Here is a 27,518-nt window from a genome sequence, read left to right on the forward strand (position 1 = left end):
CTCCCCCATGGGACCAAGCAAAGGATTCTGGGAAGAAGAATCAAGAATTCAAGATAAACAATCAATGATGACCCTGCCTCATTCATAAACACAGCTCCACAAAACACTGTTCTTCCTGTAACTGGAGATCAGGAAGAGGCTGATCTCAGATCAGGTGTCCAGTCTCAGATGTGGTTGACCTGATAGTGACCACAGTATTAGGTTCAGCTTTCATCTGACACAGTTACTCTCTAAGAAAATCTCATATCTCTTTAATATCTCACATAAACAGAATTGAGGATAGTGTTAATTAATTGACTCTTTTTACGAGTGAATCATTGATTCATTCCTATTCATAATTAAAGCCTTCTTGTTAATCCCTGAAACAATGAGTGAGTGAGTGAGTGAGTGAGTCATTGAAAGATTCATTCAAACTATTAGTTCACAACACAGATTCATTCAAGAAGTGACTGTCGAGTCACTGAATTATTTTCTTAACCGATTTGCTTAAGACACTACTTAAGACAGCATTATTAAATAAACGGCTTGCACGTATGACAGTTAGAGGAAGTGAGAGAAAATATGAATATTTTTCTTACAAAAATGCATCAGTACACTACAGGAGGTCTTTATTCACCCCCTGGAGCTGAGTGGGGCATATTTTATTATGGATGAATGCATGTAATTTGGACTTATTTTGGACTGTTTAAAAAACAACACCCATCCACTGCCATTATAAAGCTTGAAAGAGCAAGGTAAATTTTTAATATAACTCTGATTGGATTCGTCTGAAAGAAGAAAGTCATATTCACCTAGGATAACCTGGAGCGTGTGTTAAACATGGCCTAATTATTATTATTATTATTATTATTTTTATTTTTTTTGTGAAATAACCCGTTAAGCCTTTCAGTTAATTTGATCTTTCAACATTGTTTGTAAGAGCTATCTGACACAGCAACACTGACTCAAACCATAGTCTGATTTAGTGCCACTAGTGTCTCAGAAATTACACACTTCTAGAAAATCTAGAGACAAACTAAAGTGAGCTTTGCAAGAGCAATTTTCCTCTGGGATCATCTGAATAATACGAAGTCTGGAAATATACATCTTAATCGATATTGAAGTTAACACCTACTCCATTTATTCAATCAGTATCAGGTTCAGGAAGAAAGGATCTTTTCTCCAGGAGTGCTATCTGGATGCTTAACCCATGAGGAAGATATTTTTAAGCCACTTAAACATGACAATCCATCACCTTTCTATCTCTGCGATGGAGCTTACCATTACCACAAATGTCAGTTCACCCAGCAGGAGGAATAGCTCACAGCGCTATGGTGCCCTCAAAATTTGCTCTTCATACTGAGACATTATACCACCCCCAGCCATTATGATAAATGGTGATTTTTCCTCTGTGACAGCTAGTGTGTGGGGTTACATGGTGATTACGTGCGGTTTCAGGTGAGATGGAGAGACAGAGGTCCACAGCGGGTCAGGCAGATGGCGTTTCCTGCGCTGATTGGTGGTGATTGTCCCTCTGGCCTTGTCTTTCCAGGATTAAGTTCTTAAAATGCAAACTGTCCCACATGAACTCATCAGGCGGTTGGCACACAGGTCTCTCTCTCTCTCTCTGTTTATCTGTCAGTTCTCTCTTCATCTCTGTGCCTGTGCTCGTACAACCTCTGCTTTCCTTTCCATTCTGTCTTTTTCCATCCATCTGTTGCTGGTCATGCTTCGTCTGCCTCTCGCTGTGGCTTAAAATTCTGTTTAACTCCATCCAGGGATGCAGTGGCCCTAGGGAGCACCGGGACATTCCCAGTGGCTCGGTTGACCTGTGGGTTGGCTGTCAAAACCGTATTTAGATAAAAAGTAAATATACAATGATTTTAAACAGCAAAAACCATGCCAAAATCATATGGCAGGCTGGCCTCGTCCCTGTGAGATTGGCATAGAAGACAAACTGTAGACACAAAATCAAAGCAATTGAATGCATCACTTATCTGTTTTCATCTCATTTTTTATTCAAATTTACAAACAAATATATATATATATATATATATATATATATATATATATATATATATATATATATATATATATATATATATATATATATATATATATATATATATATATTTATTTAACTAGTTTTAGTTACCTATTATAACCCTGGTTCCCTTTCAGTCGGTCACGTTCGACGTTACGAATGGGATCTCGCCCGAGAGCCCAATCACCTTCGAGTGGTACAAAACGAGCCAATGGTACACAAAGTACCTTGGTCTGCGGAATTTGCATCGCGAGCTCCGCCCCGCAGAGCGGGTATATAAGGAGCAACGCGAGCAACTCGCATTCAAGCTTTCGCTTCGGAGCCGAGCACATCGCTTGCTGCAATCACCGGAGTGTTTACAAACAAGAGCTGGTGTTGGTGTGACGGCGCGATTCAGCGGTTCGTCTGGGTTTCCTGCGACAGCTCCCGCGTTCCCCTGAGCGCTTCAACACCTCTAAAAGAGACAAATTTCTCTCACAAAAGAGTTACGGGCCGATTTGCGTCTTTTTAAAGATGTCATTTCGCCCGTGTGTTTCTGGGTGCGGTCGATATATCGCTCCTCGTGACGGTCACGATCGCTGTGTCACGTGTCTGGGCTTCCAGCACGCTGAGACTGCGTTCGTGGATGGCTCATGTTCTCATTGCGGGGACATGACCATCTCGGCGTTGAGATCGAGACTCGATTACCTTAAAAGGTATAGAGTCCCCTCTGCCACACCCCGTTCTAGCTCTTCTCGTAAGAGAGCTACTTCGGCTGGTGGCCAGGGTGATCTGAGGGTTACCGTGTGGGCTTCCCCGACGAGCGAACCTCCTCGGGCCACACCCCCCTCACATACGCCGCAGCCGGTTGAGTTCCCGGATGTGTTTGCTGGACCCTCTCAGGCTCCTGACATCTCATTCGGGGCTCGCGAAGAGGACCGTATGTCGATCGCCGCATCACAAGGCGGGCTTGAGTCCTCGGGAGATGAGGGTTCGGCTGCGTTGCCTCCCTCGGGAGTGCCAGCGTTGTCCGAGTCTGATCCCGAGCTGACGGCCGTGCTTTCCCGGGCAGCGGAGAGCATCGGGCTTGAGTGGAATCCTCCGCCCTGTCCTGAGCGCTCGAGGCTGGATGATTGGTTCCTGGGGGCTGCTCGTGCGGATCGCCAGCACCCCCCTCTGGTTCCTTTCTTCCCGGAAGTGCACCAGGAAGTAACTAGTTCATGGAGGGCACCTTTAACTGCCCGAAACCGTTCTGGTTCTTCCTCCGCCTTCACTGCCCTCGATGGCGGGGCGGCCAAGGGGTATGTTGGGATTCCCCCGGTGGAGCGCTCTGTTGCGATGCAACTGTGTCCACAGAGCGCCTCCGCTTGGCGTGGTGGTCCCAAGCTGCCCTCCAAAGCCTGTAAGTTCTCATCCACGCTTGTGGCCAAGGCTTACAGAGCTGCGGGCCAGGCCGCTTCTGCCCTGCATGCCATGGCCTCTCTGCAGGTCTATCAGGCCAAGCTGCTCCGGCAGCTGCACGAGGGCAGTGCTGACCCAGGGGTTCTGCAGGAGGCGCGCACTGCAACCGACCTCGCTCTCCGGGCGACGAAGGTCACTGCGCGCTCCTTGGGTCAGGTGATGTCCACTTTGGTGGTCCAGGAGCGCCACCTATGGCTGAACCTGGCAGACATGAGGGAGTCTGATCGGGCTCAGCTCCTCAACTCCCCGGTCTCCCAGGATGGCCTCTTCGGCGACGCGGTAGAGAGCTTTGCCCAGCAGTTCTCTGCCGCCCAGAAGCAGTCTGAGGCCTTCAGACACATCCTGCCCCGGCGGCCCTCTGCTGCTTCCACCCCGCCGCCGGCGCAACCTCAGCCTGCTCGTCGCCGAGGGCGCCCCCCTGCGGCCTCCTCCACTCCCGCTCGGCCACAGCAGCAGCCTTCACCCCGGCCGCAGCGAGGAGACGGCCGCAGAAGGGCGGCGCAACCCGTCTCTGCCCCTAAACCTGCCAAACGCCAGGCCAAGCGGCGTTCCTGAGACGGGCGACCTGGAGTTGGAGACGTCAGCTCATCAGGAGATGGTAGCAGGACCACTCCTTCCCCCGGAGGAGGGCCGGGGGAGAATCCTTTGTTCTCGTTTTCCTTTTGTTCCGCCCATATCTTCACTAAAAGAGCTGTTTCCTCTACCTCCGGGTCCCAAGAGGCCACGAATGACAGCTGGCGACGTGCTCCTCGCCGCTCTCGTTCCCCTCTCCCCTTGCCAATTTCCATGCAAAGACGGCTCAAGAACGCTTCGCCTTCTCATGCCCTCTTTGCCACTTGGAGTCAGACGAGTGCCCGCACTCCGCCCCCGCTAAGGGACGCTATGCCTCCCATGCCGGGGCTGTCTGCTCCACCACGCTGCCCCACTGTGGGTACGCCTGTAGTCCCCTTGACCCCGCTGGTTCGGTTCCTGGGAGCCTGGCTAGAGCTCCCCAGGCCTTCCCGCTGGCTCATCCGGACGCTCAGGCTCGGCTACGCGATTCAGTTCGCCCGGCGTCCCCCCAGGTTTCGGGGTGTCCACGCGACGATGGTGGGCAAAGATGCCCCTGTCATGCGCGCGGAGGTCGCGACCCTGCTGGCAAAGGGCGCGATAGAGCCGGTCCCTCCAGCCGACATGAAGTCCGGCTTTTACAGCCCTTACTTCATAGTACCCAAGAAGACAGGTGGGTTACGGCCAATCCTGGACCTGCGTGCCTTGAACCGAGCTCTACACAGACTCCCGTTCAAGATGCTAACGCCCAAGCGCATTTTCGAATGCATTCGTCCGATGGATTGGTTTGCAGCGATCGACCTGAAGGACGCGTACTTTCATGTCTCCATTCTTCCTCGACACAGACCGTTTCTTCGGTTTGCTTTCGAGGGGCAGGCATATCAGTACAAGGTTCTCCCATTCGGGTTGGCCCTCTCTCCCCGCGTCTTTACGAAGGTTGCGGAGGGGGCCCTGGCTCCTCTCAGGGAACAGGGTGTCCGTATCCTCAACTACCTCGACGACTGGCTGATCCTAGCTCACTCTCGAGAGCGGTTGTGCGAGCACAGGGATCTGGTGCTCAGACACCTCGCCCGACTGGGTCTTCAGGTCAACTGGGAAAAGAGCAAACTCTCCCCTGTGCAGAGGATCTCTTTTCTCGGTATGGAAATAGACTCGGTCGCCATGTTCGCGCAGCTTACAAACGAGCGCGCGCAGTCACTGCTGAGTTGCCTGAGACAATTCGAGGGCAAGAGAGCGGTTCCACTGAAACTGTTTCAGAGGCTCCTGGGGCATATGGCGTCCGCGGCGGCAGTCATACCGCTCGGGCTACTCCATATGAGACCGCTTCAGCACTGGCTTCACGACCGAGTCCCGAGATGGGCATGGCAACAGGGCACGCTCCGAGTGACCATCACTCCGGCCTGCCGTCGATACTTCACCCCGTGGTTGGACCCCTCGTTTCTACGGGCCGGCGTGCCCCTAGAACCGGTGTCCAGACATGTTGTTGTGTCAACAGATGCCTCTGCCACGGGCTGGGGTGCCATGTGCAATGGGCATGCTGCGTCAGGCTCCTGGCCAGGACCCCGACTTCAGTGGCATGTCAATTGCCTCGAGTTGCTAGCAGTACGTCTTGCTCTGCACCGCTTCAGGGCCCTGCTGAAGGACAAGCACGTTCTGGTTCGTACGGACAACACTGCGACCGTAGCGTACATCAACCGTCAGGGTGGTCTACGCTCCCGCCGCATGTCGCAACTCGCTCGCCATCTCCTCCTGTGGAGTCACAAGCATCTGAGGTCGCTTCGTGCCATTCACATTCCAGGCAGGCTCAATCGTGCAGCCGACGAGCTCTCACGACAGCAGTCTCGCCCCGGGGAATGGAGACTCCACCCCCAGTCGGTTCAGCTGATTTGGGAACACTTCGGAGACGCCCAGGTAGACCTGTTTGCCTCTCCAGAAAATTCCCACTGCCAGTTGTTTTACTCCCTGACCGAGGGCACCCTCGGCACGGACGCCCTGGCACACAGCTGGCCACTGGGCCTGCGCAAGTATGCGTTTCCCCCAGTGAGCCTTCTTGCACAGACGTTGTGCAAGATCAGGGAGGACGAGGAGCAGGTCCTCATGGTTGCGCCTTTTTGGCCCGGCCGGACCTGGTTCCCCGAACTTGTACTCCTCGCGACAGCCCCTCCCTGGCCAATTCCTCTGAGGAGGGACCTTCTTTCTCAGAGACGGGGCACCCTCTGGCACCCACGTCCCGATCTATGGAACCTACATGTGTGGGTTCTGGACGGGTCACGGAAGGTTTAGGTACCTTGCCACCAAAGGTGGTAGCTACCATCACTTCAGCTAGAGCCATGTCCACCAGACATGCCTATGCCTTGAAGTGGAACCTCTTCGTCACTTGGTGTTCTTCACGGCGTGAGGACCCCTGGAAGTGCCCGATTGGGTCAGTGCTTTCCTTTCTTCAGGAGGGGTTGGAACGTAGGCTGTCTCCTTCCACCCTCAAGGTCTATGTGGCTGCCATTTCGGCTCACCATGACCCTGTTGAAGGTAAGTCTCTTGGAAGGCACGATCTGATCATCAGGTTCCTGAGAGGAGCAAGGAGGCTCAATCCGCCTCGCCCTCAGCAAGTCCCCTCTTGGGACCTCGCAGTGGTTCTATCAGCACTGCAAAGAGCTCCCTTCGAACCCTTGCTCTCAGTAGAGCTAAAGTTTTTATCTTTGAAAACTGCGCTCCTGACGGCTTTGGCTTCGGTGAAGAGGGTCGGGGACCTGCAGGCATTTTCAGTTGACGAAGCGTGCCTGGAATTCGGGCCGGCTAACTCTCACGTTATCTTGAGACCCCGGCCTGGGTACGTGCCCAAAGTTCCCACCACTCCTTTTAGGGATCAGGTGGTGAACTTGCAAGCGCTGCCCCTGGAGGAGGCAGACCCAGCCCTGGCGCTGCTCTGTCCAGTACGTGCGCTCCGCACCTACGTGGACAGAACTCGGTGCCTTAGGACCTCAGACCAGCTCTTTGTCTGTTACGGAGGCCAGCAGAAGGGAAAGGCTGTCTCCAAGCAGAGGTTATCCCACTGGATAGTGGATGCTATTGTCCTGGCTTATCAGGCTCGAGACCTGCCATGCCCCCTAGGGGTGAGAGCTCACTCAACTAGGAGCGTAGCTTCCTCCTGGGCGTTGGCGCATGGCGCCTCGCTAGCAGACATCTGTAGAGCTGCGGGCTGGGCGACACCTAACACATTCGCAAGATTTTATAATCTCCGTGTAGAGCCCGTGTCCTCCCAGATACTCGCCCCTTCGGGCCAGTAAGGACCTGCTCGGTGTCAATCCGCTTGCTGCGCCATTCCACTCCGCGGACTGGATGCGTGCGCTATTCCCCTCAGGTGAGTTCCTCAGTCAGAACCCTGGGTTCCTCCAGCACTGTTGATGTCCAACACTTGCGTACATGCCCCTTGGTCAGCCATGTGTGGGACTAGGTGCCTCCATGTGTCGTGATTCCCCTTCTGGGTAATCCCACGTGTGTATGTCCACAGTAAGTCTCTCCGCAGCATGTGTCTTTCCCTTGGCAAGCCCTTGCCAGCTCTGTCGTTGAAAATTCCACCCTGCGGGCTGGGTACCTCAGAGTTCTTATGTATCACCACCTTGGTAGATACCTACTTCTGTAAGTCCTCCCACGGGCAGGCAGCCTGCTAGCATATGTCCAGCTGGAATGTGCTACCCAGCGTATTCTGTGCGAGCTGTAGGCCCTCACTCGTGCTGGCCTCACGACAGGGTGCTATCACTCACACGGGTCGCTGGAAGACAGCCATGTGGCGTTTTGTAAGGGACCCCATTCGTAACGTCGAACGTGACCGACTGAAAGGGAACGTCTTGGTTACGTATGTAACCCTCGTTCCCTGAAGGAGGGAACGGAGACGTTACGTCCCCTTGCCACATCGCTGTTCCGCTGAACGGCCGGGTCACTGGCTCGGCTCCTCAGCGAAGACTTGAATGCGAGTTGCTCGCGTTGCTCCTTATATACCCGCTCTGCGGGGCGGAGCTCGCGATGCAAATTCCGCAGACCAAGGTACTTTGTGTACCATTGGCTCGTTTTGTACCACTCGAAGGTGATTGGGCTCTCGGGCGAGATCCCATTCGTAACGTCTCCGTTCCCTCCTTCAGGGAACGAGGGTTACATACGTAACCAAGACGTTTCTGTCCAAGTTAAATTTTTCATAAAAATCTGAATATTTAAAAACATTCATAAATACACCAGCATTTCCATTCTTTGTCTTCAAATGGAAAAAAAAAAACTGTCTGCCAAGGGGTCGACACAAACATGTTTTCTTCTGTGAGTGAGTTATTCAGTCACATGACCTGAGGCAAAGTCACAATTTTTGTCTTACTCAATAACAAATTATCTACCTTCATATTGACACATTGGTCTTTCCACCCAGCTTTTTATGCTATTTTCCATACTCTATTTTTAAAATTCATGCAGACATTTGTTTTAATACAAAATCCTGGATCAGCATTATTGTCCAAAAATATAGACTTAACCCAATCCCTACCCCTAAACCCTAACCCTACCCCTAATTTATTCCTAAAATCAGTGGGAAATGAAAGCTGATTAACAAGGGTGTAGAAGCACCTAACTCTGGTTGCAAGCCTTAAAACAGATATTTTCTGTTATATCTCAACTCTGATTGGCTGATTGGAATGTTGTTCCAGGATCAACAAGGATGTTGATCCAGGAACATGTTGTACTTTGTGAAATCACGCTCGCCATTAATCCTAGTATGTTTGTCCTCTTTTTACACAAGTACAATTCCAGAATGTGTCTGATTGAATATGCATAATTTTTTATAATAAACACATTCTCACAGGATTATCATGATAGCAATTACTAAATACCCAAAGTGCTTTTAATGTAAATATACTAAAAGCAAGTAAAGCTAGTTCATAAAAATTCATCATTTAATTCAAACAAAACACAATAACGCACACGGACATAACTCGATTCATGGCTTCAATAACTCAAACGCTCTATGGTCAATGTGGAAATGTCCTGGAATGTTAAAATCATCATCCACATGTAGCACTTAGAGATACTTTCGATAAATAGAGGCACATTGATGGAGTTGTTCCATTTTAAGTAAATTCAGTACAGTTTTGTTAACCTTTATCTCAACCTCAACCCTCATTCAGTGTGAAAGCCTTTCCATGTTTTTTTTTTCTTATTCACAATCACTCTAGATCACCCACCTATTTCAAAAGCACTGTCACAGATATACATCTTTCTCCATCTGTATCTTTTTCTCTCCACGTCTCCCTCCCTCTTTTCCTCGCTCTTACACAAATGCCTGGTCGTTCCACACCCACTCCTCTCCCCTGCCGCCTCAGCCCCAATCAGCATGCAGCCTCGCCCGTCTTGCCAGCAGGTTGTCCATCATTCCCAATTACTGTGGCAACCGTTGCTGCCGGCAGCAGCACGCACCGATCAACCGAGTGACCCCGCGCACCTCCAACAAGGTTCCAACATCACAGTCTCTTCCGCACATCTGTTCCGCTCTTCCCCTCACCTAGCACTGAAAAGATAAAGAGACCCTGACATGACACACCCAGCATCAATCCACAGAGCGTGTGTGCATGTGTGCATCTACGGTGGATCAGAGAGAAGATAAAGATGCCTGAGACGTTCTTTTAATGAGGATGCTTTCACGTCTGTCATGTATTCCGTTAACAAGAACAAGAGGAAGTCTCTTGTGTACAGAATTCTGAGAAAACACCCTTCATGACATTATCAACAAACATCTCAGCAATGGAATGAAGATAAGTGAAGATAAATCATGTGTTTATTAACTAGTTTCCATTAGCCTGCTCTCTGTGCACAAACCTACGGCATAAAAATCATCAGTCACAAATAAATTAAGTGTAATGAGAGAATAAAGCGCTGGATGCACTTGTTTTGAGAGTGATGCTGAGTTGAGTTATTTCTCACCACCCTCTTTCTTCCCATGGTGCACTTTGGAAAGGTGAAGCCTCCCTCTACTGGTTTGTGAAGACATTGCAGCGTAGTTCTCAGAGTTTATGAGCTTGATGGAACTAAAATGCACACGAGTGAGGCCCAAGGAAAGAGAGGCAGTTTCAGGACACGCATCTGGAAAGGATCTCCTACTTCCATGGCTCTCGTGGCCACATCATCAAAACACAGCCACGCATTCCTGTCTGGATGTTGCCTTGCACACATTTATCTCACTGCACAGATTATGGCAGTGTTTACATCTGTGTTCACACAAGCGTGAAATATAGCAATAATAACAGCATCACGGCTGCCGTGGTGCATAATATAAACTTTTTTTTCTGTTGTTGTTATTATATAAACATTTCAAGTCATCATGTTCAGTTTCACTTATTTGATTGGATTGTTCAGTACTTTAAACATCAAAGGACGTTAATGATACTAGATGATACTAGCTGATTGATTAACAATAGTGCTTAGCTTTTGAAGTTTGTGTTAATGTCATTGTTTAGGAATGTGTCCTCTGATTAAAGGAATGGTCTAGGTTCAACATCTGTGATTTGATTACAGAAAAAAAGTTTTGAGTCATCCCTCAGTATTAAAACAAACAACAACTGTTCAGTGTTCAGTAATGTACTAATAATGGATGTCTAAGGGTACATCATATTAAATTTACCAGCTTTACTAGCATTAAATGGAACAGATGTTTGATATAACTAAAAAGACAGTGTTAGTACATATTTCTACTTTAAATAAATGCAGTTCTTTAAATCTTTATATTAATCAGAGAATCCTAGAAAACAAATCAGTTTAACAACATTGATAATGAGAAGAAATATTGATAGGAAGTTTTCTGAAAATAGCTTTGACATCACACGTTAATACAATTTTGACATATTAAAACAATTTAAAATAATTATTTTAAATATAATGTATTACAATATTATTGGCTTGACTGTATTTTACTTCAGTGAGCACAAGAGATTTATTTTAGAAACATTAAAAAATCTTGCCGACCCCAAACTTTTGAAAGGTAGTGCGCATTACTTGGAATGGTCTAGCAGTAACAATCATCAGTACTTTCAAAAGTTAATCACTCTCATGTCAGTTCAAACCCTTATGAAATCCTTAAAACAAATAAAATGCTTTGGAATTCTAGTTGCTTTTTTCCCTCATGATTTCAAGCTCCAAAAAGTTTCCAAAGCATCATAAAAGTCATCCATTCAATCCATGTGCTGTATCCCAATCCCAGGTTTCTGAAGTCATAAAACAGAAGCAAAAGAAAAATGTTTTATAATAGATTCTTTCAGAAATGGATAAAATGTTAAATGGTAATCTATTCCTTTATTAGTGGTACTGAACCCATAATTTAATTTAATTCACACCTTGACCAGATGCCAACAGCGAAAATCAAAATGTAGCTTTGCGTGTAACATCCTTCTCATGTATGCTTTCAGTCCACGAGCCTCATTGAGCTGGGTAATCCTTCTCAGAGTCTGGAAAATGTGTGTCGCTGGGCTTTCGAACAGCAGAGGAATGACACTAACGACAAAGAATACCATGATCACGCCATCTTTCTTACTCGTCAAGAGTTTGGACCAACAGGAATGCAGGGTAAAATCAACACACATGCACACTAACACTTGTGATCAGCAACCTCCAGAGATTGAAACACGCTGCTAACAAGAGCAGATGATCTTTCAATCGTGAACACGTGTTCAGTTTAAAAATATGTATCTGTAAGGACATGCCACAATGATCTTGAAATGACGTTGACTTCAGACCTCATACCAGTGGAAAGTAATTGTTAAAAATAACATGCGATGAAGATGTGAGGAGGACAAACTCAGTCAGGTGTTCTTATGTGTTGCTAGGTTATGCTCCTGTCACAGGCATGTGTCATCCCGTACGGAGCTGCACTCTCAACCATGAGGACGGTTTCTCGTCTGCTTTTGTCGTCGCGCATGAAACCGGCCATGTGTGAGTATCTGCTACAGTATGTCAAAAGATACCTCATATATTTTCATTTATACCGCAGTTTGTTCCTGTGCTTGAATTATGTTTCTTGAATCTGATCATTCGAACAGCTGACTTTCCACTATTTGTGTCGCTAATTAGTGTAGGTGGCGATAAGTGCTTGTTTTGTTATAAATAAATCAATGAATCATTTCCAATAGCTAAAAACAATTTATTCAACATGGATTCATTGACTACATTTACATGTGCATGAATAATGCGATTATTAATTGCATTACGATGTTTACATGTCAAGAGCAAAGCTTTACACTCCCGTTTACATGCAATTTCCATTATTCTTATTATTCGCTAATGGTTACATTTTCAATTGGTTTGCCTACTACTCGCCATTTCTGGATGAGGTTAAGGAACAGATTGGTGGCAGTGAGTTGTGTTTTCCCCAGAAATGCTATGCTTTCTTCCCAGCCATTGGGTCTCATTCACTAAATATGCGTAGGCACAGATTTTTGCGTGAAATGTGCGTACGGACGTTTTCACGAATAAATCATGATCCATCAAAAACTATCATACTAAAATTTATTCTAAATGTACGAAAAGATTCAAGAACAACTTATACCACACGTACGCAATAATCATGTACAAACAGGGGCCTTATAAGCATGTGTTATGAACCCTATATAATTAGATGTTATTGATAAATTATAATTACAGTTCCAATTATATATATATATATATATATATATATATATATATATATATATATATACAATATTAGAGGTCCAAACAATAATCACCTGATCTATCCTTATAGTGATTAATGTGTCTCATCTTGTGTTTAGAGGCATGGCACACTTGGTACTGCTTGAAGACATCGCGGCGCGTGCTCTTAGGAGAGAGCGCGTCTTTAGAGAGCGCACAGATATGTTTGTGGAGAGTGACGAATAGCTGTTCAGTCGCTTTAGGTTGCCCAGAGAAGTCCTCATTGATTTATGCAACTCACTGGAACCACACCTAAGCCACATCACCAACCACTCTCAGCACCTTATCTCCAAGTCTGTGTAATAACCCATGCTTCCTTTTTACCTGGGCCCGTTATGCCAGTGGATACACTTTTAAATAACAAATAATTTTTCCTGGCTTCCACCTCCAAAAGCAAAACCTCACGTTCATTATCGTTAAAGTTATTTTTCTTTGTCTTTTGTTTCGGTGCCATAAGTGCCTCGTTGGGGAAAGCCCTTATATGGAGCTGGTTTAGGCGTGAATTATGCTAATTACTTACCTTGTGCACGCAGGCGCTCATTTAGAAGACTCCAAATTCACTAACAGAAGAACGAGTTTAAGAACAAGCTCATGTGCGTACGCACGTGTTGTGAATTAGGCGGAAAGTTCTCGTGAGAAGTTCAAATGTGCGTATAAATAAGAAAATTGTACGCGAAAATTAGTGAATGAGACCCATTGTTTCTAATTTTTCTGTTTTTAAGACTTTCTGTTTTCTACGACATTGAAAACAGTATTTCACAAGCACACACACACTTTATTCAAAGCGCAATACTGCAATTAAGGTGTTTATATGCCTGTATATTCCAATTAAAATCGGCATAAACCACCTATGTGAATACGATTATGCTTGCTGCGATAATGAGTTAAATCACATGATCTAAATCGAAGTATTGTGTTTACATGAAGTAAAGTTTAATAACAATATTGTCAATCTCATTATAATCACATTAAGAGTGTACATGTAAACGCACTCATTGTGTAAATAATTAATATGTGCGATACCACTTATTTTGTTTTGATATGATACCGATTCTTTTAAAGACCAGTATCGTTGATATGGATACCGATATGATCCTTCTAAATTCAAACTTTTAAATTATGAAATGTATTCGATTATTAAATTACTAAGAGTAAAATGGGTAATGATATCCACTTAACTTTATATATGAAATGCATTTTAACATTCAATATGCTTTAATTGCATCTTATTAGGTTATATTTTAGTTTACAATAGGTTAAAATATTGTAGTGGTATCCATGGTATGTTTTTTTGTCCAATTCAATGCATATTATACTCATAATCTTTTTTGATAAACAAAATTAAGTTTCAGTTTCGAAATTTTTATTTGAGTATCGATACTTTCAAAACTCACATTAGTGTCAAAATATAGATACTTCAGGATCCATACTCCCATCCCTAGTAAATAAATGACTGACTGCATCTGAAATTGCATACTTCGTACTATAGATGCAAAGCAGTAGGTGGAAAGAGTAGTGTGTTCAGTATTGATAACATAGTACCCAGATGACGTACTACTTTTGGCAAGATTTTGAAGTGTGCATCAGAAAGTACCTCAAAGTTTATGCGATTTTGGACACCGTAACTGTGAGTTAATCGCTGGGTCATTTTCTCAATAGATTTGTTAAAAAACAAATTAATTCAGGAACAGAACAAGTCACAGCCTATATTATTGAATAATTAAATTATTCACACAGGCAATTAATTCAAAACTCTCAAATTCTCAAGTCTAAAAATGCCAAAATAAGGTGCAAGTTGTTCTCAATAAAGTAAATTGTATATATGCGTGTGTATTATAGGTTGGGAATGGAGCATGATGGGCAGGGTAATCGTTGTGGAGATGAGGTGCAGATGGGGAGTATCATGGCCCCACTGGTGCAGGCGGCATTCCACCGCTTCCACTGGTCACGCTGCAGTCAACAGGAATTGGGCCGCTACCTGCAGTGAGTGCTAGACAGACATACACAGACAATCTTGACTAGTGCAATTGTGGATTATATACCATCTCATTCTGCCTCTGAAGTTCATATGATTGTCTCCGTGATGACCCGTTCGAGCACAAATGGGAGGAGCTTCCACACCTGCCCGGGCTGCATTACTCCGTGCACGAACAGTGTCGCTTTGACTTTGGGGCCGGATACATGATGTGCACAGCGGTGAGTCTTGAATTTACTGCTGCACAGGCTTTTTCATTCAAGTAATGCATTATTATTACGAGATTGTAAAATCACAACGAGCATGTATAATTCTACAAGCATTCTTCCTTAACAACCATCAGCTTGTCAAAACAATCACCATTTGTGGTCATTGGGTTCACCGTAGGTTGCCGTGACCCAGTATGATGTGTGTTATACATGCCAATAATGCATTATGAATGGAACACAGTATTTTGTGTTAAGTGACTGAGTATTGATATCTGTACACATGGCCGCGGGAAGTGGGGGTGCTGGGGGTGCTGCAGCACCCCCTAGTGACGAGAGGGAGATAAAAAAAATGTAGGCCTATTAAAATATTTTGCACAATTTATAAATTCCTTATGAATATTTTAGAAAATGATTTTGAAACACGTATGCTATTACGTATATTTTGGATTTTAATTTCATATTTTGAGGCCTAATCAACACAGGTTCGGAAGTTACGTTGTCGACGTCAGGCAGGCAGGTTTGGTCGCCGAGTAACGAGGTTTCCCGCTCGTTCCATGCAGAATACATCCATCTTTATATAATACAGCGCACCTCGACATTTGGACACCTGTAACCAGTCCAGGGCACCCCGCCTGCATGTAGCTCAGGTAAGAGCATGGTGCTGCCGCGCTTGTAACATTTATTTTTTTGGCAACAAGTGTGGGATCAGCTTTGACTAGCCAAGCAATTGTAAGTAGTACACTATTATAGTATTTTTGTAAGGTGGTGGGGATGGAGATGGAGAGTATTATTTCGTTCGTGTGTTCCTTGCGTAATTATTGTGGAGAAATGTTAAAATAAAGTTTAAATAGTCGGAGATTATTTCGTTGTGGTTTGTGTAAAAAGGTTGGAGATGAAAGCTTTATACTGTGCGTGTGTTCTTTGCGTAATGGTTGTGGAGAACTGTTCAATAAACAAATTGCTTAAATAGTCAGAGATTATTTCCTTGTGGTGTGCATAAAAAGATTTTGGACTTAATAGAGTTGCGTGTGACATAAACGTGACATAAACGTGCAGTGACTCAAGCCAGCTGACCAAATCGATTGCATTGTTTTAGCGTTATTGTGAAGTTTGATTAATATTATATTTTGTTGTAATATTATTTGTTGTATCTTAATATGTTGCATGTATGTATAGGCTATCTGAAATTGTAATGAAAGTAATTATTTAGTTTTCTTTCGATTATTAAACTATTATTTCTGATTCTGCTTCTGCTTCAGATTAATAACCCATTGCGCATATCTGAGAACTGATGTCTGTACGTTTCAGACCCTGGCTGGCTGTGCACTGAAGTGTATATGACAATAAAAGTAGTAAATCTCAATGTATTTATTTTTAAAATGTATTTTAAATAGGCCTATATAGGCTCATAGGTTTTTTGTCAAAAAAAAAAAAAAAATCACAGCACCCCCTGTTCAAAATTACTTCCCGCGGCCCTGTCTGTACATGCCAAAGGGAAAAGGCTTAATGGAACAGAATAGTGCATCAAAAATGTTCAGTCTGTCATAATTTTACTCATGCTCATGTTGGTTCAAACTCGTATGACTTTCTTTCCTCTGTGGAGCACAAAAGAAGGAGCTTTCAAGCTTTATAAAGGTAGACAAAGGCACCATTAATGTATCATAAAAGAGGTCCCTATGACTCATGCACTTTATTTCAAGACTTCTAAAGTAATGTAAGTTATACAGCTCTTTTTGACATGTTCTTCAGAGAAGCAGCATAAATTCATTAAAAAAATATCCTTTTGAGTCAGATCTTTTCAATATATATATATATATATATATATATATATATATATATATATATATATATATATATTTTTTTTTTTTTTTTTTTTATTATTATTTTTTTCATACTTTTTTCATAATTATTTTCATAAGTTTGAAAGCATTTAAAAAATGTTGTGTGTTCCACAGAAAGAAATGTCATATGGGCTAATATGAGGGTGAGTGAATGATATTTTCACTTTTGGGTGAATAAATCTTTAAGTGAACAAGAGGAGAACAAGGGGCCAGATTCATAAAAAAAAAGTCTTCTTAACTGCCATTTTCATTTTATTTTTTAACTTAAGAAAAAAAGTTAAGAATATTTTGTATTCTCAAAAATTCTTCTTAAGATTGTTCTTAATACAAAACTTTCAAGAACTCTTAAATTTCAAATTGTAAGAATGATAAGTTTGAATGATAAGTTAGAATTATATAGTTTAGGCATTACACTTGCTACATAATTTAAATTGTAAGACTATTAATCAGGATAGCTACAAGACTAGCTACATTAGACTAGCCACAACAGTACATAGTAGGGCTATTAATAAGGTTGTGCACAAGTTTTCTGAAGTGATCAGTGACAAAATTTAGTAGAAATTAATAGAATGACTAGAAAACCCATACACAGGACGCATTTACTGTAGCAGAGCGGACGCACATATTGGAACAAAAACAGCACAAAATTGAATCAAAGAATTGGTGCAGCTTGAGACATTCTCTTTAAAAGTAACATGGCGCATTAAAACTTATGATTATTAGAGTAATCCGAAGAAGGCGCAAGAAGGCAATCCTTGAAGTGAGTCTTCAGCCATGTATTCAGATAAAGACATTTTCTTCTTAAGAAAAAATATGTTTTTAGGAATATATTAGCAAACTTGTTAATCTTTTAAATTGGAATTAGGAGTATTCAATAACACTTGCTGTCCTTGTTAGGCATGTTACATGTACTTGCTATTATAATAGCAATAAATTATGGATTATTACATGCAAGTAACCCTAAACCAAACCCTAATCCATGTTAAAGGGACACTCCACCCTTAAATGTAAATTTTGATATTAATCACTTACCCCCATGTCATCCCAAACCCGTAAAAGCTCATGACATGTGGTAAGTGATTAATGACAAAACTTTAATTTTGGGATGGAGTAACCCTTTAACTACAAGTACATTTAGTTCAAGGTCCAATGAAGTGCCTTGAAACCATCAACGTTATTCTATGTGGTGACGTAATTTCAACTGAACAAGGAAGAGAGGGCAGGACATATTGAGCATCCCCACCCCCTTTTCTAATAGATTACAACCTAGAATCAATAAGAAACTCTTAGTAAAACAAAATTGTGGTCATAATCATGCTGAGATTCGCTCTGTGCGATCCATAGACTGTATAAAAACATGGACGTAGTGTCCTTGACATCACCCATAGGTTTCCGAAGAGCGGTTTTGAAGCCAAAAGTAGGCAGAGCCGGTCATCTTAACAGCGAGTTACCTCTTGTCACCCCCGGATAATCGAAAATGGTTGGTTGCTGAAACCACGCCCACTTAGCTCGATAGCGGCAACAGCCGCGGCAATCCACCTGTCACTCAAGTGGCCGCTCCCTTAATTATGTAGAACTTTAAAGCTTAATATAATTTTAACTGATGAGTTATAAAAAAAAATCCCCCCCTCACAGTTGTCATGAAAGAGACGAATTGCAAGCTTTGAATGCTTATATCATCTAAATGCGAATGGAGCACATTGCCTTATAGATAATCTTAACATTAACATATTGATGCTAACACCCAAAAAACAATTGATTTCATGAGGACTTTAAATATTATTACTTAGTACTTAAATATATAATCACACTGCGACATGGACACCTTAACATAAAGTGTAACCATGAACTTCATGGAACTCATCTTAAGAAATCTCTTTTATTTTGTGAGTCCTGCCCTAGGTTTTAAAACTACTCCACAGCACATCAGCTGGTTTTATTTGAATATAGTTGTTGATATTAAATCAATTCCAGAATGACCAAAAAAAAAAAAAAACATTTGATGAGCACCAAATTTCAAAATGATGTCACTCGTCTATTGGAGAGAAAATGTGTGGCTATAATTATACTGTTTACAATTCACTATTGGGAATACAATTTATCAGATAATCAAAGCCAGATGTCATGAGTTTGATATCCCTTGATAAGCTGGATAAAGATGATTTCAAGAATCACTTCTGCTCATAAAATGAGATTCCAGCTGAACAGCACTGCTTGGACTGTACTTCACTGTCTTGTTAAACCATTCCCTTAGCTGCAAAAGGTGGGGCAATCAGGAGCCCAGGTAAGGTGTTCTCCTCAGTCGCAATGTGGCCTCTTTCGTTTGAACTTGATTCAATTCAGATGGTTTTATTGTTAATCATTACATGTTATTGGTTGGTGTCCAGCTCATTGTCATTTTGCAGACACATATGCACCAGGATACTAAACCCACAGTTGTTTCTGAAATAATTGGCTTTCACAAGAATTAAAAGGAGTGCTTGAATTCAATACAAATGTAAGAATTTTGGCTCGAAATTCCACAAATAGGAATTGCATTAGGATAATGCACAACTAGAGGTTCATCCACCCAGAACAGTAGTCCCATCGCTTAAGGCTTGATTTAGACACATTTGCAGCTTAAGTAGCACATTTATATATGGAAGATTTGATATAAGTGCTTTAGCAAGAACACGAGTGGCACATTTCTGCTTCTTAACCCTGTGGAATGCCTTGTTCTGTTTTTCGAACTGAAGGATAACATTATTCTCTTGGAGTAATTGAAAGCATGCCACAGATTCTCTCAATACTGAATATCTCAAACCTCTTTTGAACATTCTTTTAATGTCAAGTTAATCAGGTCATTGCAGTCTGGTGACTTTTCAGAGAGTTTTCTACATTCATTAGAAAAAAATATAAATGAAAAGATTGCTGATTTGAACAAGTTTAACCATACAGTTCTCAGAAGCATCTAAAAATCTCTACAGGTGCTAAATAATCGTCCAACTTTTGGCCTAGAAATCTTTTCGCTATTTAGCTTGGCAAAGTCCAAAAAATATTCAAACTGAGAATACAGTAGCAGCCAGCTGGCTACTGCTGAAAACTGCGAGCCATTAATTTGCACTTGGTGTCTTGATGTGTTTAAAATGCTTGTTGGGTTTAGGATCTTGCTAAATGTAGCGTCATCATTAGTACCACTGCCAGAGATTCTGCTCTTGTCTACTACGCCTCTAAGAGGAAGGAAAACAAAGAGAGACTTTGCTTAACATTTGACCTTAATAGAGGCCATTCCCAACACTGCCCAGCATTCTGTTGTCTAACTGTGCTGTTGGTCACAGGCTGTATCATAACTTAAAGAGTTTTCGTCATTGCTTTGATTTGCCTGCATGAGATTGCTTTGTTACATAAATGTAGCCTGCCCATGAATGAAAATGTATCATACTGTTTCATCATGCCTGAACAACTGTTATAACATTACATTTTATATTATATTAAGCAACTTTTTTTTAATTCTTTGAAATATACATGGCTGTTTTAATAGTGGTACAGTATTTGTACATCATTTTGTCTTTGTAATGAACAGTTTACTACATTTACCCCATCAGATGTCCTTCAGTTTGATCCTTCCCTGACCAGTGTCTTGTCGTCAGATTTCTCTGAGTTTGAGAATAATTTTTCTTCTCTCTGTTCCTCTGTTTCTCAGTATCGCCCCTTTGACCCCTGTAAGCAACTTTGGTGTGCTCATCCAGACAACCCTTTTTTCTGCAAGACCAAAAAAGGTCCGCCCATTGATGGCACTAATTGCGGTGATGGGAAGGTACCACTCAGCCTTTCATCCAGATCCATCCTGGTACTCACTTGCTTCCTCTGTGTTTATTTGTTGCTCTCTTCCTCTCTCAGCACTGTTTTAAAGGCCACTGTATGCAGCTGACTCCAGACATCATAAAAAAGGACGGAAGCTGGGGGATGTGGAGTGAGTTTGGCTCCTGCTCTCACCCCTGTGGAAGGGGACTACAGTTTCGCACACGAGCTTGTGACAATCCGCGGTGTGTATCTATCTATCTGCTGGTCTGTCTAATTTTTTCATATATAGCTCATTTTTTCTCTTCTGTTAACATCCTCCAGTCCAGCCAACGGTGGACGTATTTGCTCCGGCCCAAGCTATCAGTTCCAGATTTGTAATATGCATGAGTGTGAAGACCCGTACCAGGATTACAGAGCCGAGCAATGTAGCATGATGGACAACAAGTTTGAGTACCAGAATACCTGGCACCACTGGCTGCCATATGAACACCCCGACCGTAAGTAATATGGCAGATTTCATGAACCACACAGAGTTGAAATAGCTTTTCCTCTGCAAAAAAAGACACCTTGAAAACAGTTATTATACCTTGTATACATACAATGTAAATAATAAATGAATATAATGTTTGAGTTCTAAATAGTTCAATTATAGTTTAATTAATTATATTATTTTAAATTATTTACATTTTATTTAAAGCTTACTTTAGATTGTTTCCCACTGCTGTCCTGCCCACTCTAGCTCAGTTTGTCAGCCAGGCCTGTAACCAGACTGATGTAATCCATCTCTCCGCACAGCTGTTTTCACTTACACAGTGGGTACACATGACAATATGATTTCATTCAAACCCCCCTTTTTTCCACTTCTGCAATATTCATGACATCATTTAGAACATGAAATCCCTCCCGAGTCATTAGTGATGTGGACATCTGCCTTAGTCGATCAACACAGGAACATCCAAAGTAATTATCATATAAACAGACTTTCTGAGCCTTTTTTTTCTTCTTTTAACTGTCATGTCCATTACGACTGAACTGCAGAAATATTCAGAAAATAATGATTGTGGTTCATAAAATGGGCTTGGATACCTCTGATAATATTTTACTTGTACTTTTTCCACACAGAATGAAATTAAATGCGTTTAAATAACTGGGACATTCAACAGGCATCACAGTGTTCGTAGATAAGCTTAGGTCTTTATGAAAATTTGAGCTGGACTTATTAGAATGTTCTTCTAGAACAGAGGCATCCAGTTTTTGGATAAGCTGTGAAACTGACTGTTATATGATGATATAATGTACAATGCTTTTATATAAACCATGGAATAATGTTATCTAACTATCCTCTGTTGGACAAAGACATATTAGATGTGGAATATTTCTGGAAATTTAAATGGTAAATGATCAAAAATTATTTTATATTACTTGATTTTTCTTCTTAGAATTAGAATTTGTTTATTTTTCTTAGAATTCAAGAGCATTTAATCTTTATAATTGTGCATTTGATCTCAGTCCATCACTCGGGGATCTCTCTTGTCTTGTTTTCCATAGCTAAGCAACGCTGCAAACTGTTCTGTCAATCCAAAGAAACCCGAGCTGTAGTCAACATGCAGACTCTGGTGGAACCTGGAACACGCTGTTCCTACAAAGATCCCTACAGTGTGTGTGTGGCCGGAGACTGTGAGGTATATAGCTGTGTGTACCCTTTGGAAAGTTTTTTTTTTTTTTTTTTTTTTAGTGGCCTGTTGCTCATGATGTCTCTCTCCCTTCAGAAAGTGGGCTGTGATAATGTGGTTGGATCAGCTCTACAGGAAGATAAGTGTGGCGTCTGCGGGGGAGATGGAACCAAGTGCAAGACTCACAAGTTTAACTTCACCTTTGTAGAGAAGACAGGTACGTCTCCGCAGCACACACGTAGGCTGTGTCCTAGTGGAGGCAGCATTTTAAGGCATCACAGGACCAGTCCAGACACAATGGCTCTTCCAAACATAGGCATAATTATAAGCCTCATAAGATACAGGTACCTTCTTTCAGACAAATTCGTTGCAAAGGAAATCCCATAACACAATGCACATTGCAACTTGCAAGATCACTGAAAAAATACTTGAATCAAATATTGGTTTCAAATACTATTAATTTAATACTTAAAAGCAGTGATGGATGCTTTCGAAACACTGCTTTGTGAAGCTTGTATGCAACTGCCATGAGTCATGTGATTTCAGGAAATAAAGCTTTGTTGTATCATATCTGTTTCAATGTTTACATTTTTTAAATGTTTAAAAAAAAACATTTATAACAAAAGCCAGATTTGTAGTTACTAGTCTAATACTGGCCTGATTATCCAAGCTCTCGGTATAACAAAAAATAAAAACAAGCGCTACAAATTAATAAAATAACACACCTAGAGAGTTCATGTTTAATAGCATCATACATTTCCGAAAAACTTTGTTTCTTTAATCACATTTTAGGTTTATTAAAGGATTGAAATAAAGTAATAGTGATTTGGAAATGTTTTGGTGTAGGTGTCATTAAAGTGCTGGAAGTTCCCAGAGGGGCGAGACATCTCTTCATCCAGGAACTTAATGGAACTACTCACATTTTAGGTAAAGCCTAATCATTTCCTGTAGTTTTTCATGCATTAAGTGTTGTGTCTGTTTGACTGCAGATCTCTCTCTCCATTTTTTGTTTTTACCAAATAGCTGTCAGGAATAAAGCATCGGGTGATTTCTTTCTCAATGCCTATGGAGACTACCCAGAGACACGCTCAGTTATTGAAAAAGGTCTGGAATGGGAGTATGAAAATAAAAACAACAAGGACACCATTCAAACCAGCGGACCCTTGAAAAACGACGTGGTTGTCATGGTAATCTCCTGTAGGAATCCACACACATACATCAGTGGATACACAACTTGTCTTAATTGGTTGTCTTTAAATGTGTAATTGTTTACTAGATCCGAATGCATGGATCAGCCAAGGTGAAGGTGTCGATCAAATACATCACTGACTATGACAGACTGAGTGATGGTACCAATGAGAATAACATGGTCCCTGATAATGCAGTGCCATATTCCTGGGTGGTGAAGAGATGGACACCCTGTTCCAAGACCTGTGGAGGAGGTACTGTAACCACACTGTAACCACAATCATTTATTTGAGAGAAGTTTAAGAGTCAGCTAAGTTTCTACTATGACGGATTTTTTGCTACTGTAAGTCCTGCCTTAAAACATTACTGACCAGTCTTGCCTCAGCAACTCTTGCTCTCCACCATATTATCAAGCTCTTAAAAGTGACTAAAATTGGGGGTAATACTTAGCAAAGAGTCTATAAAACACAACATGGGCATTACTTGAGGACAAAAGAAGTGGAAGTGCTTGATTGAACTCATTATTCAACATGATTCTCAATTATTATATTTATTTGTACTTCTCTATTCATGTTCATGAGAATTTCATTCACTACCTTCACTACCTTCTTATGGATAGGTATTCAGATGACGCGTTACGGCTGCCGTAAGAATGCAGAGATGAGGATGGTCCATCGCAGATTCTGTGAGAAAAACAAGCAGCCTCCGCCCCTGTTTATAGACTGTTACTTGAGAGAGTGTGCTCAGCCCATGTGAGTGTTATTTTTATTTCAGTTTTGGGGGAAAGACACACCAAGTGTTACTTTATTTTTAATGCCACTTAATAATGTCTTTTGTTAACATAAATATTTATATATAATTTATAGATTTAATACACATTAATACATAAAAACGTGTGACACAAAAATTCCCCTAGCACTACATTTACAGGTGCTGGTCATATAATTAGAATTTCATCAAAAAGTTGATTTACAGTATTTCACTAATTCCTTTCAAAAAGTGAAACTTGTATATTATATTCATTCATTACAACACACACTGATATATTTCAAATGTTTATTTCTTTAATGTTGATGATTATAACTGACAACTAAGAAAAAAACTAAATTCAGTATCTCAGAAAATTTAAATATTACTTAAGACCAGTACAAAGAAAGGATTTTTAGAAATCTTGGCCAGCTAAAAAGTATGAACATGAAAAGTATGAGCATGTTCTGCACTCGATACTTAGTTGGGGCTCCTTTTGCCTGAAAAACTGCAGCAATGTGGCGTGGCATGGAGTCGTTCAGTCTGTGACATTGCTCAGGTGTTATGAGAGCCCAGGTTGCTCTGATAGTGGCCTTCAGTTCTTCTGCATTGTCGGGTCTGGCATATCACATCTTCCTCTTAACAATGCCCCATAGATTTACTATGGGGTTAAGGTCAGGCGAGTTTGCTGGCCAATTAAGAACAGGGATACCATGGTCCTTAAACCAGGTACTGGTAGCTTTGGCACTGTGTGCTGGGGCCAAGTCCTGTTGGAAAAAGAAATCTGCATCTCCATAAAGTTGGTCAACAGCAGGAAGCATGAAGTGCTCTAAAACTTCCTGGTATACGGCTGCGTTGACCTTAAACCTCAGAAAACACAGTGGACCAACACCAGCAGATGACATGGCACCCCAACCCTCACTGACTGTGGAAACTTTACACTGGACCAAGCAAGCAATGTGGATTGTGTGCCTCTCCTCTCTTCCTCCAGTCTCTGGGACCCTGATTTCCAAAGGAAATGCAAAATTGACTTTTATCAGAGAACATAACTTGCTACCATTTAGCAGCAGCCCAGTCCTTTTTGTCTTTACATGCTTCTGAATCTGTCTGTTGTTCAAGAGTAACTTGACACAAGCAATGCGTCAGCAGAAACCCATGTCTTGCATACGTTTGTGCGTAGTGGTTCTTGAAGCACTGACTCCAGCTGCAGTCCACTCTTTGTGAATCTCCCCCACATTTTTTAATGGGTTTTGTTTCACAATCCTCTCCAGGGTGCGGTTATCCCAATTGCTTGTACACTCATTTCTACCACATCTTTTTCTTCCCTTCGTCTCTTTATTAATTTGCTTGGACACAGAGCTCTGTGAACAGCCAGCCTCTTTTGCAATGACCTTTTGTGTCTTGCCCTCCCTGTGGAAGGTGTCACTGGTCGTCTTTTGGACAACTGTCAAGTCAGCAGTCTTCCCCATGATTGTGTAGCCTACATAACTAGACTGAGAGACCATTCAAAGGCCTTTGCAGGTGTTTTGAGTTAATAAGCTGATTAGAGGGTGGCACAAGGTGTCTTCAATATTGAACAATACACAATATTCTGAGATACTGAATTTGGGATTTTCCTTAGTTGTCAGTTATAATCATCAAAATCAAAAGAAATAAACATTTGAAATATATCAGTCTATGTTTAATGAATGAATATAATATACAAGTTTCACTTTTTGAATGGAATTAGTGAAATAAATCAACTTTTTGATGATATTCTAATTATATGACCAGCACCTGTATATGGCCTGGTTTTCTGCAACTATAGTCTGTGTCCAGTAGATGTCCCTATTACACTGTTGTACCTGTTTAAGCTTTGACTGTGTTTGTTTCTGTGTTTAGCTGGGTGGCTGGAGAGTGGGGCGAATGCAGTAAGTCCTGTGGGAAGACGGGAACTCAGACACGTTCCGTAAACTGCGTCCAACCTCTGGGCGACGGCAAGATCAAATCCATTCGCAGCCGTTACTGCAGTGACGAGCGCCCAGAGTCCCGTAGAGAGTGCAATCGCAACCTGTGCCCTGCTGAGTGGAGGCTGGGCTCCTGGTCACAGGTACAGACCTCTGACATGCTGTGTTCCCATCAGTTCAGGTCTGAGCGTGGGATTAGTTTGATATTCTTTAACATGAAAATAATGAATGTTTGTTTGTGTGTGTCTGTGTCTGTGTGTGTGTGCTGTGTTAGTGCTCAGTGACATGTGGTAATGGTACGCAACAGAGGCAGGTGCTTTGTCATACCCGTGACAACACTATTGGACTCTGTCTGGACTCCAAACCTGCTGCATTGAGACCCTGCAGAATGGATCCCTGCCCAAGTGCGTATTTGATCATGTGCTCACATCTTCAGAAATGTTCTTTAAGTCTAAAATAACAACCTGAAATGTCTAACAGATCAGTACATTCCAATTTCAAGTCAACATGAAGGGCTCAGATGGTTGGTGGGAAAGGGTTAAAAGTAATGCATAATGAGGGTGTATATAACTAGTTACACTTTAAAATAAGAATGTGTTCATTATTTAACATGAATGAACTATATTTGACATCATGAAATAGATATAAGATTTTTAAATGTTTTTGAAAGTAGTCTCCTATGCTCACCCAAGCTGTGTTTTATTGATCAAAAATACAATAAAACAGTAATATTGTAAAGTTTTATTACAATTTAAAAGGACATTTCTATTCGAATATATTGAAATGTCTTCAGTGTCTGAAGATTCTTCAGATATCATTCCAATATGCTAATTTGCTGCTAATTTTTTTGTAGCATCATAAATTACTTTACTCCCAGTTTTGATCAATTTAATGCATTTTGCTGAATAAAGGTGTTAAATTATATAAAAAAAACACCCTCACCCTGACCCCAACAATTTACTAGAACTTTCTAACATTAACTAAATTAGAAAATAGTAAACAATAATATGCAATGCTAGCTTCCTATGTCATCGTCCAAGTGCTTATCAGAAGTCGTGATATCGAAATTTTCATTTCATGTTGATGAAGACCAAAATATATGAAGCCAATGAGTTGGGAATATTGGAATGTACACATACTAATGATCTGTCCAGCATGCTTATTAATGTTATTAATGAAAGTTGTACTATTTATAGCCTACTAGTTTGGCAGAAATAACAGACTAATTCTTAACACAAATGATCACACTAATATAGTTGATTGGATTTTTCTTTCTTTCTCTCGCATTCTCTGTGTGTCCTGGGCTTTCTCCTTCCCAATCCCTCTCCCACATGCGACAGGGAGCACTTCTGACTTCAACAATCACGGCAACTTCCTGATACAGTGGTTGTCACGTCACGACCCCAAATACCCCGTGCAGAGGATGTCAAGT

At 42.0% G+C, this 27,518-nt stretch overlaps 1 protein-coding gene across 3 annotated transcripts in view; it reads left to right on the top strand.

Annotated features, from left to right (window-relative positions):
- LOC127971636 (A disintegrin and metalloproteinase with thrombospondin motifs 2-like) overlaps positions 1-27,518 on the top strand; it is a 134,389-nt gene that overhangs the window by 100,886 nt on the left and 5,985 nt on the right. Inside the window, exons 6-22 of one of the 3 annotated variants that reach the window (XM_052574800.1) lie at positions 11,446-11,602; positions 11,863-11,968; positions 14,564-14,707; positions 14,788-14,920; positions 19,004-19,033; positions 20,432-20,545; positions 20,629-20,774; positions 20,854-21,029; positions 22,081-22,214; positions 22,302-22,422; positions 23,052-23,132; positions 23,229-23,392; positions 23,482-23,647; positions 24,013-24,145; positions 26,022-26,229; positions 26,361-26,490; positions 27,427-27,516. In XM_052574800.1, coding sequence (XP_052430760.1) covers positions 11,446-11,602; positions 11,863-11,968; positions 14,564-14,707; positions 14,788-14,920; positions 19,004-19,033; positions 20,432-20,545; positions 20,629-20,774; positions 20,854-21,029; positions 22,081-22,214; positions 22,302-22,422; positions 23,052-23,132; positions 23,229-23,392; positions 23,482-23,647; positions 24,013-24,145; positions 26,022-26,229; positions 26,361-26,490; positions 27,427-27,516 — 2,233 coding nt within the window. The remainder of the gene's footprint in view (positions 1-11,445; positions 11,603-11,862; positions 11,969-14,563; positions 14,708-14,787; positions 14,921-19,003; positions 19,034-20,431; positions 20,546-20,628; positions 20,775-20,853; positions 21,030-22,080; positions 22,215-22,301; positions 22,423-23,051; positions 23,133-23,228; positions 23,393-23,481; positions 23,648-24,012; positions 24,146-26,021; positions 26,230-26,360; positions 26,491-27,426; positions 27,517-27,518) is intronic. The other 2 variants (XM_052574801.1, XM_052574802.1) reach the window with 2 other exon arrangements.

The sequence above is a fragment of the Carassius gibelio genome, chromosome B14 (genome assembly GCF_023724105.1).
Source record: "Carassius gibelio isolate Cgi1373 ecotype wild population from Czech Republic chromosome B14, carGib1.2-hapl.c, whole genome shotgun sequence".
In the NCBI taxonomy this organism is placed as follows: Eukaryota; Metazoa; Chordata; class Actinopteri; order Cypriniformes; family Cyprinidae; genus Carassius; species Carassius gibelio.